The sequence below is a fragment of the Phacochoerus africanus genome, chromosome 10, assembly GCF_016906955.1.
Source record: "Phacochoerus africanus isolate WHEZ1 chromosome 10, ROS_Pafr_v1, whole genome shotgun sequence".
Taxonomy (NCBI): domain Eukaryota; kingdom Metazoa; phylum Chordata; class Mammalia; order Artiodactyla; family Suidae; genus Phacochoerus; species Phacochoerus africanus.
Genome location: NC_062553.1, coordinates 45417449 through 45434589, shown reverse-complemented (window position 1 = coordinate 45434589; position 17141 = coordinate 45417449). Strand labels below are relative to the sequence as shown.

Below are 17141 nucleotides of genomic sequence, written 5' to 3'. Positions count from 1 at the left end.
CATGAACACCTCTCTTTCTCTGCTTCCTTGGGTTCCACACAGTGGTGGATCTGAACCTTCTCAAAGAAGAAGTGAGGCTATACAGCTGCACCCCTAGGAACTTTTCAGTGTCTATCAGGGAAGAGCTGAAGAGAACAGACACCATCTTCTGGCCGGGCTGCCTCCTCGTCAAGCGTTGTGGCGGGAACTGTGCCTGCTGCATGCACACCTGCAATGAGTGTCAGTGTGTCCCCAGCAAAGTGACCAAGAAATATCACGAGGTATGTATGTCCTTTCCTGGTTCTTTTGGTGGTATTGTGCCTAAAAAAAAAAAAAATTATGAAACACTGTACCAGAAATAGATTTTTGTTTGGAAAGGAAATGTAGTCTTTGTGAAAACAAAACAAAATCAAGGTTTACAACATAGTTCATGTTTTTACTTATTTTTTTATTAGGACTTTGAACTCAGAAACCCAGACATCAGGGATTTAGAAAGCTTGTTTTCTGATAGCATATCATGGGTGCTTAGGGGAGTTTTTCTCTCTTGTACAAAAAAGAAATATGATCTTCCATGGGGGGCATAAAATGGGCTAAGTGTTTCATTTTTTCAGAATATGAACAGAAAATATTTTAAGGACAAACTTGGAGGTAAATAATGGTCTATTTTGGAGAAAAGAGGTCTTTTTTCCATTTGGGGCAGTACAGGCACACAAATCCCAAGAGATGTATTCATAATTACACTTCCTGTTATTCTTCATTTATATCTTCCTTTTATTCATGCTGTCCCTAGTAGTACGTTAAACCTTTTATGGATTCTTTACCCTTCTATCTCTAGTTTATGGAATTAAGGAAAATATAATAGTAAATGTTAGCAATTACCATTTTTTTTTAAGGACTGGGAACCTTAGAATGTACACATTTTGGTATTGTTTTTGTTTTTTATTTTTATCTATTTATGTATTTATTTATTTTTTTTTTGTCTTTCTGCCTTTTCTAGGGCCGCACCTGAGGCATACGGACGTTCCCAGGCTAGGGGTCTAATCGGAGCTGTAGCCACCAGCCTACACCACAGCCACAGCAATGCGGGATCCGAGCAGCATCTGCGACCTACACCACAGCTCATGGCAACGCTGGATCCTTAACCCACTGAGCAAGGCCAGGGATCGAACCTGCAACCTCATGGTTCCTAGTCAGATTCATGAGCCAAGACTGGAACTCCTAAATTTTTTATTATAGTTGATTTACAATGTTCTATCAATTCAGATTTTCATTATCCCCAGTGATAGCCTGGCCTCTCTCCAGCAGCAGCATGGCATGCAGCTTTCATACCTCAGGAAGCAATCCCTTCTTAAGGAGTCAACTTCAATTTTTACAAAACTTTTTTTAAAAAACTTTAGTTTTTCCAAAACTGAGCCAAAATCTGCCTTCTGACTTCATTTCAATATGGCTTTCTTAGTTTTTTTTCTACCAAATAAAAGAATAACACAAAATAAATTTCTACATAATAAATAAAAGAATAACACAAAATAAATTTCTACATAATAAATAAAATGATTTTTCCTGTACATGAAGATATCATTGAGCCCTCATCTGTTGGGTTGTGTCATCTAAACATGCAGTGTCCTAAACCACCCTCATGTCATGTGGTTGCCTGGACTTTACCCAACATTGTGTCGGCAGTTGATTAAGTGGAAAAAAAGCACTGGATTCCAGAACAGATGCTCCTGTTCCCATTCTAGATCCACCATTAACTTGTCGTAACCATCCACAAGACATTCAACCTTCATAAAATAAGTTTCAACTGTGATCATGTCTTAGATCTCTCATAGGGGTGTTATTCTGTGAAAGCCATTAGATGACAGTTTTTAGTAGATAACATCCCAAACTGTCAGTGTGTGATTAAAAATAGGACTATTTACTGCCATCACTCCAGTTCTCCTTTCATTTCTACAGCACATGCTTCTAAAGATCCTTGTCCTGGGAACACCCTGCACTCTTATTTCAGGAAGTAGGTAGTCACAAGCTTGCTGGAGCTCCAGCCCAGCTCTTCCCTGAGGCCAGGCTCTGCCCAGAAGATGGCTTTATTGCTACTCCATGAACTGGGAGTCTAGTCAAGAATATAGCCTTAATATGGTAGTTTTAAAACACAGTAAAATTGAAATTCCTTAAAGGGTAGGTACATATTAAGAGTTGATTGGCATAATATAAAAGGATATGATGAGAGTAGAATGAAACTGGAGTGATCTTTTTCCACCTAAAGTCATTCAATTTTGAACTTTCTACAGCAGGTACTCACTAAGCAAAATGTATTTGGGGACCTGATTTAGCTAAGAAGTCTTGGGTTTATGACCCAACTTGCTAAGAACTGTGAAACCCAGAGTGTTTCAGCCCTAGTAGCTTTTCTAAACAAGCTTATCAGATGCTCGGTCCATATCATACTTTTAGTCATCTGAATTGGTCCTCAAATCGAACATATCTTCCTTCCTCCTATACTTGTAAATTTCTTTTCAAGTAACATCAGTTTTTAGGGTTATCCAGAAAGTAGCCACAGAGCATGCAGCATCTGTTTTAAAGTCTCAGATAAAAGTCTTATGCAGGGAAAGGCCACGGTCATTGCTTGTACCACTCACTGGCCTTCTTCCAGACAGACATTAATTCATCATCCCCAGCCTTTGGGTGGGATTGATCATCTATGTATACACTGACAACTATGGATATTTAAATGTATGACTATGTAGTGCAAGTTTCCACAAATATCTCTGATGTGTGTGTGCAGATATATAATTACATAGTTACCTACCCCACATTTCTTACAGATATCTCCAGCAGCAATCATGTCTTAATTTTTAATGTTTTGTGAGAATTATAAATTTTTCTGATACTTTCCATGAATTATCAAATTACCCTGTGAAAAAGGATTATTTGTTTGGTGTAATTCATGATTTCTGAGGCTTAAATTTTTCTCAGTCTTATATTTTGGAAGTAAATTCTGAGTCTAGTGCTACTCCTACCTAAATCAATGAAATTTATTTAAAACATTACTTAAAATAGTTCTAAAACCATAGTCAGGTGTTCCTGTTGTGGTGCAGTGGAAATGAATTCCATTAGCATCCATGAGAATGCAGGTTTGGTCCTTGACCTCACTCTGTGGGTTGGGGATTTGGTGTTGCAGTGAGCTGTGGTGCAGGTCCCAGACACGGCTCGGATCCTGTGTTGCTGTGGTTGTAGCATAGGCTGGCACCTTCCATATGCTGCTGGTGCAGCCCTAAGATAGCATAAATAAATAAATAAATAAATAATAAAATCATTGTCATTGAATACCCTTAATAGGGATCTAGAGACTTAATTCACTTAAAGTGAGGCCCATCTTGGGCTTCAATTCATTCTGAGGTTGATTGTTGCAGTTTTCAGTTTAAAGATTATTCCAACTTCATGGAGAAAGCAGAAGCAGAGACAGAACTCAGATGTTTTCATTTTGTCCCTTTCATTTACCACTGTTATACCAACTTTCCTACATACAAAATGCCGGAGCTTGGAATGGAGAAAGGTTTATTGCAGGGCCATACAAGGAGACTGGTGTTCGTGCCCGGAAAACCTGGAACTCCTCAAAGGGTTTCAACTAAGCATTTTTAAAGGCAAGGTGAAGGAGGGGTGAGGTTGGTTGGTGCAGACTTCTTGGGTGTAAGAATCCTTTGTTCTTACAGCTGTCCAGGTAGGTCAGGTCATGATGTTCCCATAAACCTCCAATAAGACAAATGTTATTCTCTGTTCTTCAACTTTTTATATCTATATGAATGGAAAGGTGTTAGACTCTTAAAGGGCAGAGCCTAGAGACTGAAATCCTGTATATTTCAGACTATAGGCAACATTCTTATGTCCATAGCAACAGAATACAAAGGTTAAACTAAAAGAAATAGATCCAATATGGAGTCAAATTTGTTCTTTCCTATTACATATTCATTGTGTCACTACAAATATAACTGTATTGTTCCCTCTTTTTGATTCCCTTAGCATTTTCATTGGGTTTTGTTCAACTATTGTAGCATCAAAAATAAGTTTAAAAACTTACAAGTCTCATAAAATATAATAGGATATTACTGTTATAATGTTCTGATATAATACAGCATAATGATATATTGATTATTACAAATTTTATATCAATCATTAGATACTCTTTATTAGAAGCTGTTGTAACCAAAAGAAAAAATCCCTTTATTTCCCTTTCTCCCAAATAGGAGCTTTCAGAAAAGAAAAATAGGAGCTTTCCATGTGTATAAATTTAGATATTACCTCTTCCTGGAGATGCTTTTTAGTTTCCTGCCAATCTCAGTTTAACTAGTTCTCCTCTCTGCATGTGTAGGGTTTTATTTTTTTTTTTATAATTTTTTTTTAATTTTCCCATGTGTAGGGTTTTAAAGATATCACTAATAGAGAACTTTTATGATTTCATAATCATCATTTTTTTATATTTGTTTCTTCCAAATTGAGAACCAAGAGTGAAGATCCCATTAATGTGGAATCTCCAAGGCCAGGCATCCAGGATTTGAATCTTACATTTGTCAGCTTGTGACTTGGAGCAAATTACTCAATCCCCTGTGCCTCAGTTTCTTCATCTGTAAAGTGAGCTTTCCACCCTCAAGGATTCCAGGAGCTAATGCTTACAAAAACACTTACGACAAAATGGGACACATTTCAAGCCCTCAGTATATTCTAGCTTTTGGCTCACCTCAGCTTTATTTCCACTCCTTCCTAAGTTCATTCTTTGATTATGGTAATTGGTCAATAAAGATTTAATGAATTTTGCCCAAAGGTCATAAAGAGGTATTTGCTTTATGGCAAAAAGATCTGTAGGAGACTCTGACAAGAGAAACATATTTGGAGATTTGCCTTGTGGCTCAGCAAGTTAAGGATCCAGCTTCGTCACTGCTACATGTTGGGTCTCTGCTGTGGCATGGGTTCAGTCCCTGAGTCAGGAACTTCTGCATGCCTTGAGGTGTGGCAAAAAAAGAAGAAGAAACATATTTACTCCTTTTTTTTTCCCACTTGTAATCAGCCCAGTGAGTTTCATCTTTTTTATATCCTCATGCATTAAACTTCAATTTTCCAAATCATGTAGTCTTTTCTTGTATAGATCTGTTTCTTTGGGAGAAATAAGTATACCATTCAGTTGCCTTATTCTAGCAATGAGTCCTATCTCCCCTAATTCTGAACCCCCTGGAATCTTAACGGCACATTGTTGACACTTGGGGCAACATACACCTTCATCTCTCTGTTCCTTAATGGGACTTTCTGTGCCTGATCTGGTCTCTTCCACACAGTGTCTGACTTTAGCTTTTCTCTGGATTATTTTTTCATGGACTCCTAATTTTACTTTTTTTTTTAATTGATTTTTTTTTTTTTTTTTTTTTTTGCTTTTTAGGGCCATACTCACAGTATATGGAAGTTCCCAGGTTAGGGGTCAAATCGAAGCTACAGCCGCCAGCCACAGCCACGGCCACAGCAATGTGGGGTCCGAGCCGTATCTATCACCTACACCACAGCTTGTGGCAACACCAGATCCTTAACCCACTGAGCAAGGCCAGAGATCGAACCCACATCCTCATAGATACTAGTCAGGTTCTTAACCCACAGAGCCACAATGGGAAATCCCACGACTCCTTATTTTAGTTTGAACCTCTTCTTTAACATTTTTCTGAGATGTTCTTCTACTTTGTTTCTTGTCTGTATCATAAACTACGTTGTAAAAATTAAATTATCTTCTCTAACATTATCTGGGACCTTATAGTCATTTTCCAAGTCTATCTTTGTCTTCCAAAGTCCACACTTTCAAAGGAAATTGGGAAAGGAAACACTAATCATGACCCCCCACCACCACCATGTAGTAGACCTTAACATCACTGGAACATTGTGAGATTCTTCTACTCTTTGTAAATATCCATAGGCAACAGTCAGTGAAAACTAAGCAGGAGAGAGGGCAACTTTATTTGGTGGATGCATCTTGCATAAGCACTTTGAGAGGAAGAAAGGATTGTAGGGTTGTAGGCAGGCGTAACAAACTGTCAGGACTGTATACGGTGGCCTCTTTAACCCTTAGCTACCATAGTCATTTTTTCCCCCTACCAACTGGGAAAATGTATATAGAAGTGGACACAGAAACTAAAGACATTGTCAATGCCAATATTACAATGTATCTATCCACCCAACCTCCTTCCAGAAGCCATTTAGAACAAGAGTATGATAATAAGGTATGGTGCCAGTATCTTAATAGTAGTTTGTTCTGATGCCACTTCATGTTGGACAAAAAGAGTAAATCAGTACAGACATATAAACTATATTCAATATTCATTCGGTTAAGTTTCACACTGAAATAATAGTCCCAGTAATTTTTATTCTAGAATTGTGAAATGTATTTGATAAACAGTCTTATTTATTTACTTATTTACTTATTTTTATCTTTTTAGGGCTGCACCTACGGGATATGGAGTTCCCAGGCTAGGGGTCGAATTGGAGTTGCAGCTGCTGACCTACACCACAGCCACAGCAACACCAGGTCTGAACCACATCTGTGACCTACACTGCAGCTCATGGCAATGCCAGGTCTTTTAACCTGATGAGCAAGACCAGGGATCAGACTGCATCCTCATGGAGACTAGTTGTGTTCTTAACCCACTGAGCTACAATGGGATCTCCAAATGATCTATTTTAAACATTTACTATCTCTCATAATTCTAACAAGATTTTGTAGTTTATCTCCTTAGGAAGAAAGTTACTCAATAGAGTATAGGACTAGAAATATTCTGAGTCTCTATGAAATTAGCATATATCACTCTGACTTTAATCATTCTTCTTTGGCAGAAGTACAGATACTGGCTCTGTCACTCACTCTCGCTAAGCTTCTGTTCAGTCATGTGTAAAACAAGGGTAATCACTGTAAACTACTTCATAGAATTCTTGTGAGTTAAAGTATGTAAAAACATTAGTATAGTGCCTGGCACCCAGTAAGCATTCAAAAAATGTTAGCTAATTAACCTTTGATATGACCACATACACCAAAAGAGGGACCCATTCTCTGTTTTTCTTTTTTTAGTCTTCAAGTAGAACAGTAATAAAACCTGACTTAATGCCTTTTTGGATTAATGAGTATTTCCAGGGATGGTATCTTTTAGAAGTTGCTCTATGAAGTCATCCGTGTCAGACCCAGAGAGCAGAGAAACTAGACAATTTCACATTATTCTGGGCTCTGTTCATAATGCAAACACACATGATTTCTAAAGTTTTATCATTTCTGTTAACAAGACCAAAAACATAATACACATTGAATAGGTAGCCCTTATCGAATGTTATAAGGTAATCTCTCACAGAATACATAGCTATGTCTCTGTCACTATGTTAAAAGGATATATTTAGTATCTGTCTCTATTTTCCTGTTTTGGTGAAAAATCTCACCATCCAAACTGCAAATAACTTCATTTAATGGAGGCATTCTTGTTATTCTTGCCAAACTGTATATGGCACAGTAGTATACAGCTGCAGAAAGTTAGCTGTGACGGGGGCTGATGTCTATGAAGTACATCTAATCCATCTCATCAAGTTTATAGAGGACTTGAAGTGTAGCCAAGCAAATTAATGAGTGGCGTAATTGAGCAGACTCAGCTGCAGAGGAATCCTGTTTCTTTTCACAGCCTCATAGTACTTGCATGCTTTACTTCAAGGATAAACATTTGTTAGATATGTGAATAAATTGAGTGAGTGAAAGAAACCAACACAGAGAAAAACAAATTGTGCAGCAGTGGTTCCAAAACACCAAAGCCAGGTGAAATGATCTCTAAGATGGTTGGATGCATCAAGAGGGCATTGTGGGTCTTTCAGTTTAAGGATTGTCCTTGATACTGAGCCCCCTCCTTCTAAATTATAGGTATTAAAAAGCCCTTCCTTTCATGAAATGATGATCATTTGTGATTTCTTGGAGGGGTGGGGAAATAAGTTTATAATGTCTTCACTAGGAAAAAAATTTAAATGTTTAAGTCACTACTGGGCCCGAGATTTGTTCTGAAATGATCCTTGTCCAAGAAATCAGATGTTATAGGCACGGGTTGATTTTTTTTTTTTTAAGTTTTTAATTGAAGTATAGTCAATTTGCAATGCTGTGTTAATTTCTACTATAGAGCAAAGTGATTCAGTTATGCATATATATTCTTTTTCATATTTCCTTTTTAAATTAGAGTTGATTTACAATGTTGTATTAATTTCTGCCCTACAGCCAAATGATTCAGTTATACATATAGACATTCTTTTTCATATTCTTTTCCATTATGATTCATCATAGGATACTGAATAGAGTTCTCTGTGCTTTACAGTAGGTCCTTATTGTTTATCCATCCTCCGTGTAACAGTTTGCAGTGCTAATCCCAAACTCTCAGTCCATCCTTCCCCGCCTCCACTCCCCTCCCCTCCCCTCCCCTCTCCTCTGGCAATCAGGAGACCCTTCTCTACACCTGTGAGTCTTTCCTAGAGCGGTTCATTTGTCAAACGTGGGTTGATTTTAAAGTCGTTTTACACTGTTCCCTTTCAGGTCCTTCAGTTGAGACCCAAGACAGGTGTCCGGGGGCTGCACAAGTCCCTCACGGACGTGGCCCTGGAGCACCACGAGGAGTGTGACTGCGTGTGCAGAGGCAACCCGGGAGGATAACGCCTCGTGCAGCCCCCTACCTGGCAAGGCGGGCTCAGGGCTGACTCTGCCGCCCAGCTCCCGCCTTATCTCCATCCTCCATCTCGGCTGTTTGCTCCAGGGCCCTTTCATCTTCAGGATTTACAGCGTGTTCTGAAAGAGGAGACACCACGCAGAAGAATTAGGGGTTTGGCAACAGCTCTTTGGAGAGGAAGCCCACATGACAGGAGAAGAGGCCTTCCGCTGAGGAAAGGAATGAACCTGGTAGATTACTAGCTAGTTACAGAGTCCCCACATGCTCACTGGGCTTTGTTTGTGTCTCAGTTGTCTGGAGGTGGCCTAGGTTCATGTCAGCACAGGAAACACTGCCCGTGAGTGCCTGGTTCTGTTGCCTTGTTTAACTCTAAAGCTCTGTGCTCTGGGCCTAAAAAATCACAGAAATCTGGGATTTTTCTTCTATTTGCATACATAAGCCAGAGTGTTCTGTATTCTACCAGCATGGGTTTTAAAAAGGAACTATGTTGTCATAAATTAAACTTGGGTCAGGCTGATAGGAAAGACTGGATTTTCCGTATTTCTTATTCAAATGGCTACCATTTAGGAGAAGAAAACTACATTCGTGGTTTGGAAGAGACACACCTGAGAAGAGTGGCCTTATCTTCACTTAATCTATAGGTTGGTTTATTTGTTTAATGTGTACATTTTTATATTCTCCTTTTGACATTATAACTGCTTTTCTAATCTTGTTAAATATATCTATTTTTACCAAAGGTATTTAATATTCTTTTTTTATGACAGCCTAGATCAACTATTTTTAGCTTGGTAAATTTTTCTAAACAGAATTGTTATAGCCAGAGGAACAAAGATGATATAAAATATTGTTACTCTGACAAAAATACATGTATTTCATTCTTGTATGGTGCTAGAGCTTAGATTAATCTGATTTTGAAAATATTGCAGTGGGAAATGGATAGAATTTGGTGAGTTGCAAAGACTCTTTGAAAATAAATTACGTTTTCCACTCCTACTATTGGAGACACCAGTAGGAAGCAGCATATAGGATTAGGCATCCAGATCCAGGCATTACTAACCCTTAACCCTATCTTGGGAAATGTGAGCCTAGCTCAGAAGAACATAAAGCACCTTGAAAAAAAGAGACTTGACAGCTTCCTGACAAAGGGTGCTTTTCCGTCCTGTAGGAACACATCCTATTTATTGTGATGTTCTGGTTAGATTATCTTTAAACTCTGTTCCATACACTTGTATAAATACATGGATATTTTTATGTACAGAAGTATATCCTTTAACCAATTCACTTATTGTACTCTTTGGCAATGGTAAGGAAAATCAGTCAAATACTTTGCTTGTAAAATGCTTAATATCGTGCCTAGGTTATGTGGTGACTATTTGAATTAAAATGTATTGAATCACCAAATAAAAGAATGCAGCTATTTCGGGGAGAAACTAAGTGTGTGTGTCCAAGATTTGTCTCAGACTACAAGAAAATAAAAGTGACTATGTTTTATGTTACTGTGATTTTTATTATGGAAAGCTGATATTAATGCAAAAGACCAGCAGAAAAGAGCATTTCCATTGAGGCTTTCCAGCCTCTGGACTCCAGTGCTTTTGAGCAGGAGTTTTCCTTTTCTCAGGCATCTTGATACTGATTGCAGGTAAATTAAATTGCAAATGACATGAAGTTGTGTGTAATTAATGAATTGCTTGCTGATAGCCTGTATGGTAGTATGAAACGCGGCAGGGGTGGGGTGGGCCTGTAAATTTCCCATCATGTATTCATTTCCAGTGCCTGATACTAGAGGGGTGAGTGCAGATCCATCTGGCATGTGGATCCACATATTTTACACAGCACACTCCAGGCATGGTCCTCAGGTTCAGATGTAGATCTCTCTGCAGGCTGATGTCTTCAGTATCTGATCTTTGCCTTTGAACTTGCCTAGGAGTCATCTAGGTCCAAGACTTATCTAGGCAAGAAGCACTTTTGCACCTGGCAGTCCTACTCTGCAGCCAATCACATGAAAGACAAAGTGAAAATATGTGCTCTATCTTACTGACTTATTTCCATAGTTTTGACCCATCCCTGTGGGGGCACCCTAGATACAGCCCAACTGCTCCCCTGGAAAACTATGCAACATCACCCTCTGGGCAATTGACAATTCTCATTAGTATAGTCAAGATGCTGTGAAATCTAATGTCAATGACCTGTTCAGCATTTCTAACCATTGAATGGAGCACCTTCTTTTCCTTTTATTTTTTTAAATATTTATGTTTTGTTTCCTTATAAAATGTTGAAAGCCAAAAGAAACGAGTTCTACAAAGGTAGCCTCATGCACAAGTACCTGCCAGTGCTTGGGAGGGGTGTGAGGTCCAGCTTCGTTGTACTTTCCCAATCATAGATCCAACTTGCATTTTACCAAAAAAATCAATGGCTAATAAGACCATAATGTCTCAGAATTCCAGAAGTTGTGACTGTATTGACCACAAACTCTGTGATATCTGTGATGTGTGCCTTTGTCCCTGAGATGGACTCTTCTGCCTTGTGATTTATATTAAAATAAAGGAGCAAGACTTTATCGGCACAAGGCAGTCTTTCATGTCCGAATTTTTTTCTTTCTACATCTCATTTCAGTCCTCTTCCTCATATGCACTTTGATGGGGTGCAAATGACAGAGTAATAGGAATCTGCACTGGGGGAGAGCACCCTGGCTTGAGGCCCTCAGCCATTCCCGGTGTTATGGAACACAAGTTCATGTTCCTGACGGACAGTGAAGCCAAACAAACCACAACTTCAAGGTTTGGAGCAGAGAAAGGGTCCATGCAAGGAAACAGTGGCTGGTGAAAAAAACAACTAAACTCCTGGAAGACTTTTCAGCAAAGCGGATTTTTTTGTTGTTGTTTTGTTTTTTGCTTTTTGTTTTTGTCTTTTTAGGACCACATGTGTGGCACATGGAAGTTCCCAGGCTGAGGGTCAAGTCAGAGCTGCAGCTGCTGGCCTACACCACAGCCACAGCAACCCTAGATCTGAGCCTCTTCTGCACCTACACCATGGCTTATGGCAACGCCGGGTCCTTAATGCACTGAATGAGGCCACGAGTTGAACCTGGGTCTTCCTGCATACTAGTCACACTCCTTACTGCTGAGCCAGGATGGGAACTACCTCAGCAAAGCTTTTTTAAATTCAAGGTGAGGGAGGGGCATGGTTGGTTGTTGCAAACTTCTTGGTTTTAGAATCTTTTGTTCTTGCACCTGTCTACATATGTCAGGTTACAATGTTCCTGTAATTCTACAGAAAGACAAACGTTCTTATTCTGTTCTGAAATTTTTTTCTCTCTAAATAATTGGAAAAGTGTTATACCCTTGAAGAGTTATAAGCCTTGAGAATGACAGTCTTGTGTATTTCAGGCTATGGGCAACAACATTAACTTGTAGCAATAGAGTACATAGGTTAAAGTAAAAAAAGATCCACTATGGAGTCAGATTTGTTCTGTCTTATTGCAGAGGCATGTTTCCTGTGGGTGTGATTGGGTTTGAGGAAAAGCAGAAAATAAACATTTTCTATAATAATCCTTATCTCCAAAAATATTTTGATATTTTGATTATGTATTATAAATGGATTTAAAATCATAAATGTCACTGTTCTTTACATTCGTAGGAAATGTTACCCAGTCCAAGCTCATTCTGCTCACCACACAACAGGCCAACAAAGCAGGGGATAAGCTGTTGGAGCAAGGAACGACTTTATTTGGAAAGCCAGCAACCCAAAAAGAGAGCAGACTAGTGTCTCAAAGAAGCATCTCATCTCATTCAAAATTCAGGCTGCTTTTATAAAAGAAAGAAGGGAGGGGTGGGGAGTGGGAGTGTGGTTGGTTGTTGCAAACTTCTCCATGCAGAGATCATTTGTTCTTGTAGCTGTTGAAGTGGGTCAGGTCTCTCTGTTCCCTTAAACCTCCAATAAAACAGATGTTATTCTCTATTCTAAAACTTTTTATCTAAACATGCAGTACTCTTAAAGGTCATGGCCTTGAGAATAGGCTATCCTGTATATTTCAAGCTACCATCAGCATCCTTTTGCGAAAGGTGCTGAGCCTGGATGACTAAACACAAGTGACAGAGGAAAAGGGTTAAAGAGAAGTTAAAGGAACAGATCTAATACAGAGTCAAATTTGTTCTTCTCTATTACAGAAGGAGTGGAAAAATTGAAAATCTCATAATCACTGGCTTTATGTCCTGCTTTTCCTTCCTGATTCATGTGTAATTTGTGAAGTCCCACCTAATCTGTCTTCATGACCTCTCTTGGGCTCCTCTCTCCCTCTCCTCCCCCTCCTCAGACCCTCTAGCCCCGTTCCAATATGTGGAGCCTCTCTTTTCCAGCCTTCCTGCCTCTCGTCCTACATCCCACTCCTCCTGTACCCCCCTCCCCCAATCCATCCTCCTCACCACCAACTGAAGGGTCCTTCAAATATTGAATTATGTCACTTCAGTAGAAATTTTACAATGGAACTCTGCAACATTAAATTTTAATTCTTTGCCCATGACACTCAAAATCCTTCTTAAGCGCGTTGTTTCTGCTGGTTTTGCATCACCAAGCCCAACATACACTCTGGTATATGTTGCTTCCTGAAAACACCTTATTTCCCTGAATCTCTGCTGGCACAGCTGTGTCCCCTCTGGAGCTGTTCCTACCCTTAACCTATCTCAGTAATGTTGTTTCAACTCTCAGTTCCAACGCCACTCTTCACTCAGATTTTTCTTCCTTAGTTCCCACCAGCAGCCTTAGCCACCATCTCTCCTATGCTCCCAGGAATATTTTAGTGGTAGATATGGTCATATTCTGTCATCATTACCTCCTCTCATTTCGATTTCTCATTGGACTCCTCATTCTAACAAACAATTTCTTTTTAAATAGCACATCAGGCACCCTGGTGTCCCTAAGTATTTCTGAATTTCAGCTACCTAATCTGGAAAATGAAGGCGTTAGTAGGTACTTTTCAGTTCTAATCAGTCCAGTCTACAGGTGATGTTGGAGCACCAGCCAACACGACTAGAGCATGCTGCAAGAATGTCTATCTCTTGTGATATAAAGTGATATAATTATTTTCCTCTCTAACAATGCTTTGAAACTCTTGTGTTTGGTTTCCAGTTAATGTTTGTCCTATCAACCCTCTCTCAGATACCACTTCTTTTCAAAGTAAAGGAGGTTTATTAATTTCTTTATACATTATATTATTAAATGCATTCATAGTATGGATACTTACTTTATGATATAATTAAATATTTGAGTCAGAACTTAGTCTTTAAAAAATGAGAACATATAGACCTATCAGTAATGGATGATTCATAGTCGTCTCATCATTTAAGTCTTTTGAGTCATTTGCCCTCATCAGACCTAATAGAGTTCAAGTGAATACTCATAGTCTGAAAACACGCATATTCCCAAATATTGCTATGCTAGCACTCTCTGTGGAATGTTCTCGCATTTATCTGTTTCAATAATTTTCCTCTCTTGTATTAAAATGTTAATTTCAATAATTTTCCTCTCGTATTAAAATGTTAATTTCAATAATTTTCCTCTCTTGTATTAAAATGTTAATTATATCCTTTTGTCATCTGCTTCAAAATGATTCTGCCCAGTCCCCTACACCAAATCCAGTTACTTTAATACCTGCTAAACCATTAGAATAAATTTTATTCATTATAAATCTATACAAAATTTAAGAAAGTGACTTTATTTTGTAGGAAGTATAGCCTTTAAGATTAATAACTTTATTATTTAAAAATAATATATGCAATCCCAGCTAGCTTAATTTAAACAGAAAAGGAATGCTGACCTTAAAATTCATATGGAAATGCAAGGGACCCAAAATAGCTAAAAGTCTTGGAAAAGACCTGCAAAGTTGGAGGGCTTACACTTTCCAATTTTGAAACTTAGTACAAAGTTATATAGAAATAGTGTGATAAGGCTAATACGTTTAGACATGCAGGGAATTGAAAGTCCAGAAATAAACCCTTGTCAATTGATTTTGACAAGGGTGCCAAGACAATTCAATGGTGAAAGTGTATTTTCAACAAATGATGTTAGGACAGCTGGATATCCACGTGCAAAGGGAAAATTTGGACTCTTACCTCATACCATATATGGAAGTTAACTCAAAATGAATGAAAGATCTAAATGTAAGAGATAAAAGTATGAAATTCTTAGAAAGACATATAGGAGAAAATTCTGATGACCTTAGATTAGGTGATCATGTTTCAGATAAGACGCCAAAGAGCATGTGACAAAAGAAAAAATAGGAGTTCCGTTGTGGCACAGTGGAAACTAATCCGATTAGTGTTCTGGGCTCAATCCCTGCCTTCACTCAGTGGGCTTGGGATCTGGCATTGCTCTGAGTTGTGGTGTAATCCGCAGACATGCCTCAGATCCCGTGTGGCTGTGGCTGTGGCATAGGCTGGCAGCTGTAGCTCCAATTCGACCCCTAGCCTGGGAACTTCCATATGCCATGGTATGGCCCTTAAAAAAAAAAAAAGATAAACTCAACAATATTAAAAATGAAAACTTTGGTGCTTCAAAGGACACTGTTAAAAAAATGAAAAGATAAACCACGTAATGTGAGAAAATGTTTGCAATGTATATATTTGATCAGGGTCTTATATTTAGAATAAATGAAGAATACTTAGATCTCAACAATAAAAAGATAATTCAGTTGAAAAATGAGCAAAGGGCTCGAATTCACATTTTTCTAAAAAAAGATACATGAGTGGCAAATAAGTACATAAAATATAGCCAATTGTATCAGTCATTAGGGGAATGCAAATTAAAATACAAGATAACTGCATTATACCCACTGGAATGACTAGAATCAAAAAGATAGCAGTAGGTGTTGGTGAGGATGTGGAGAAATTCGAACCCTATACATTCCTGGTTAGATTGTGAAATTTTGTGATCACTTTGGAAAACAGTTATGCAGTTCTTCAAAACTTTAAACCCATAGTTAACATTATGAATCAGTAAGTCCACTTAGGTATATATTCAAAAAAAAAAAAAAAAGAAAGAAAGAAAGTCCTGCACATGAAAGTGTCAACATTTTTCATAATAGTCAAAAAATAGAAAATACCCAAAGTTCCATCAACTAATAAACAAAAAGATGTGGCCTATCCATATTATTTGGCAATAAAAAGCAATGAAGTACCAATACATGCTACAGCATGGATGAACCTTGAAAAAACTGTGCTAAGTAGAAGAAACCATTCAGAAAAGGCCATAAAATTGTAATTCCGCTTATATGAATGTTCAGGATTGACACATCTGTAGAGAAAGAAAGTGGGCTAGTGTTTTGCCAGTGGCTTGTGGAAGGGAATAAATGGGCCATGACTATTAATGAGTACAAATGTTCTATTTGGAGTGATGGAAATATTCTGAAATTACACAATTTTGAGAGTTGTTTGAATATACTAAAACCCACCTCAAAACGGTGAATTTTTTTGGTATTTGAATTATATCTCAATGAAGTCATTTTTTTTACACTATAAGTACAGTAAAATGTGTAAAATTATATACTGTGGTATTTAAGAAATCAAGCCCTTCCCCCTCAAAAAAAGAAAACAAGTAATAAAGTTTATAAGAAATATAAAATTCTATCAGCATGGCCAACACCATTCCTCTCCATTCTCTGTAAGTCAGAGTATAGATGAATGAATGGATGGTATGATGACTCAGTTCTGACTCTGGTTGCAGTGGTTGATGTCTACAGCTTTGCCATAGCTTAACAGTAGTTGGGGCATAGCTTCCCATTTGAATTTGGTCTTTGCCATGTCTTGCTCTAACCAACAGGATGAAAGTGCCTGTGACAGGTGCTATGTGCTGGCTGATGTGTCTCTTCTCTTTGTGGCCATCATCATGAGAAGAACATGGTCCCAAAAGATTTCTGCTGCAGATCTGAACCCAATCCCTGCCTGTGGCCAAGTCCTGCCTGCTAAATCCAGATATTCCCACACATTTGGCTGAGAAGTGAATGATTCTTTTTTAAGCTGCTGGGGTCTTGAGGGTGCTTATTGCATAGTATTATTGGCCAATGGTGACAAATAGGTACTATTCTGTTGAAAATATAGTCATATCACATGTGCTATTTTTAGTGAAATGTTTATATATATCTTCACTTGAAACTTATGGACACAAAACTGAAATGGAACCAAAAAAGTTGTATTTTGGAAAAGGTTTCAACATACGAGTAACCTTTCTAAACAATCCTGCTGAAGTTGTGAAAATATGTTATTGAAAACACTAAAAGCACAGAATCATTTGCTAAGCACTCACTTCTCTTTCAGTCAGTATCTATTGTTTTGCTATTAAGAGGAGAGAGGAAATAAGTTCTGGGACAATGTAGCCCACCTCTTCAGTAACCATCTTCACTGTTGTTTATTATTTATTTTATGTTTCCATAAACATTTAACTAATACAAAACACTGATACATTTAATAC

General features: G+C 38.1%; 1 protein-coding gene across 2 annotated transcripts in view; it reads left to right on the top strand.

The window, feature by feature from the left end:
* PDGFC (platelet derived growth factor C) overlaps positions 1-10172 on the top strand; it is a 254189-nt gene extending 244017 nt beyond the window's left edge. For both annotated transcript variants that reach the window (XM_047798325.1, XM_047798326.1), the window contains 2 exons: positions 43-260; positions 8552-10172. In XM_047798325.1, coding sequence (XP_047654281.1) covers positions 43-260; positions 8552-8668 — 335 coding nt within the window. In that variant the 3' untranslated portion in view covers positions 8669-10172. The remainder of the gene's footprint in view (positions 1-42; positions 261-8551) is intronic.
* The last annotated feature ends 6969 nt before the right edge of the window (positions 10173-17141 follow it).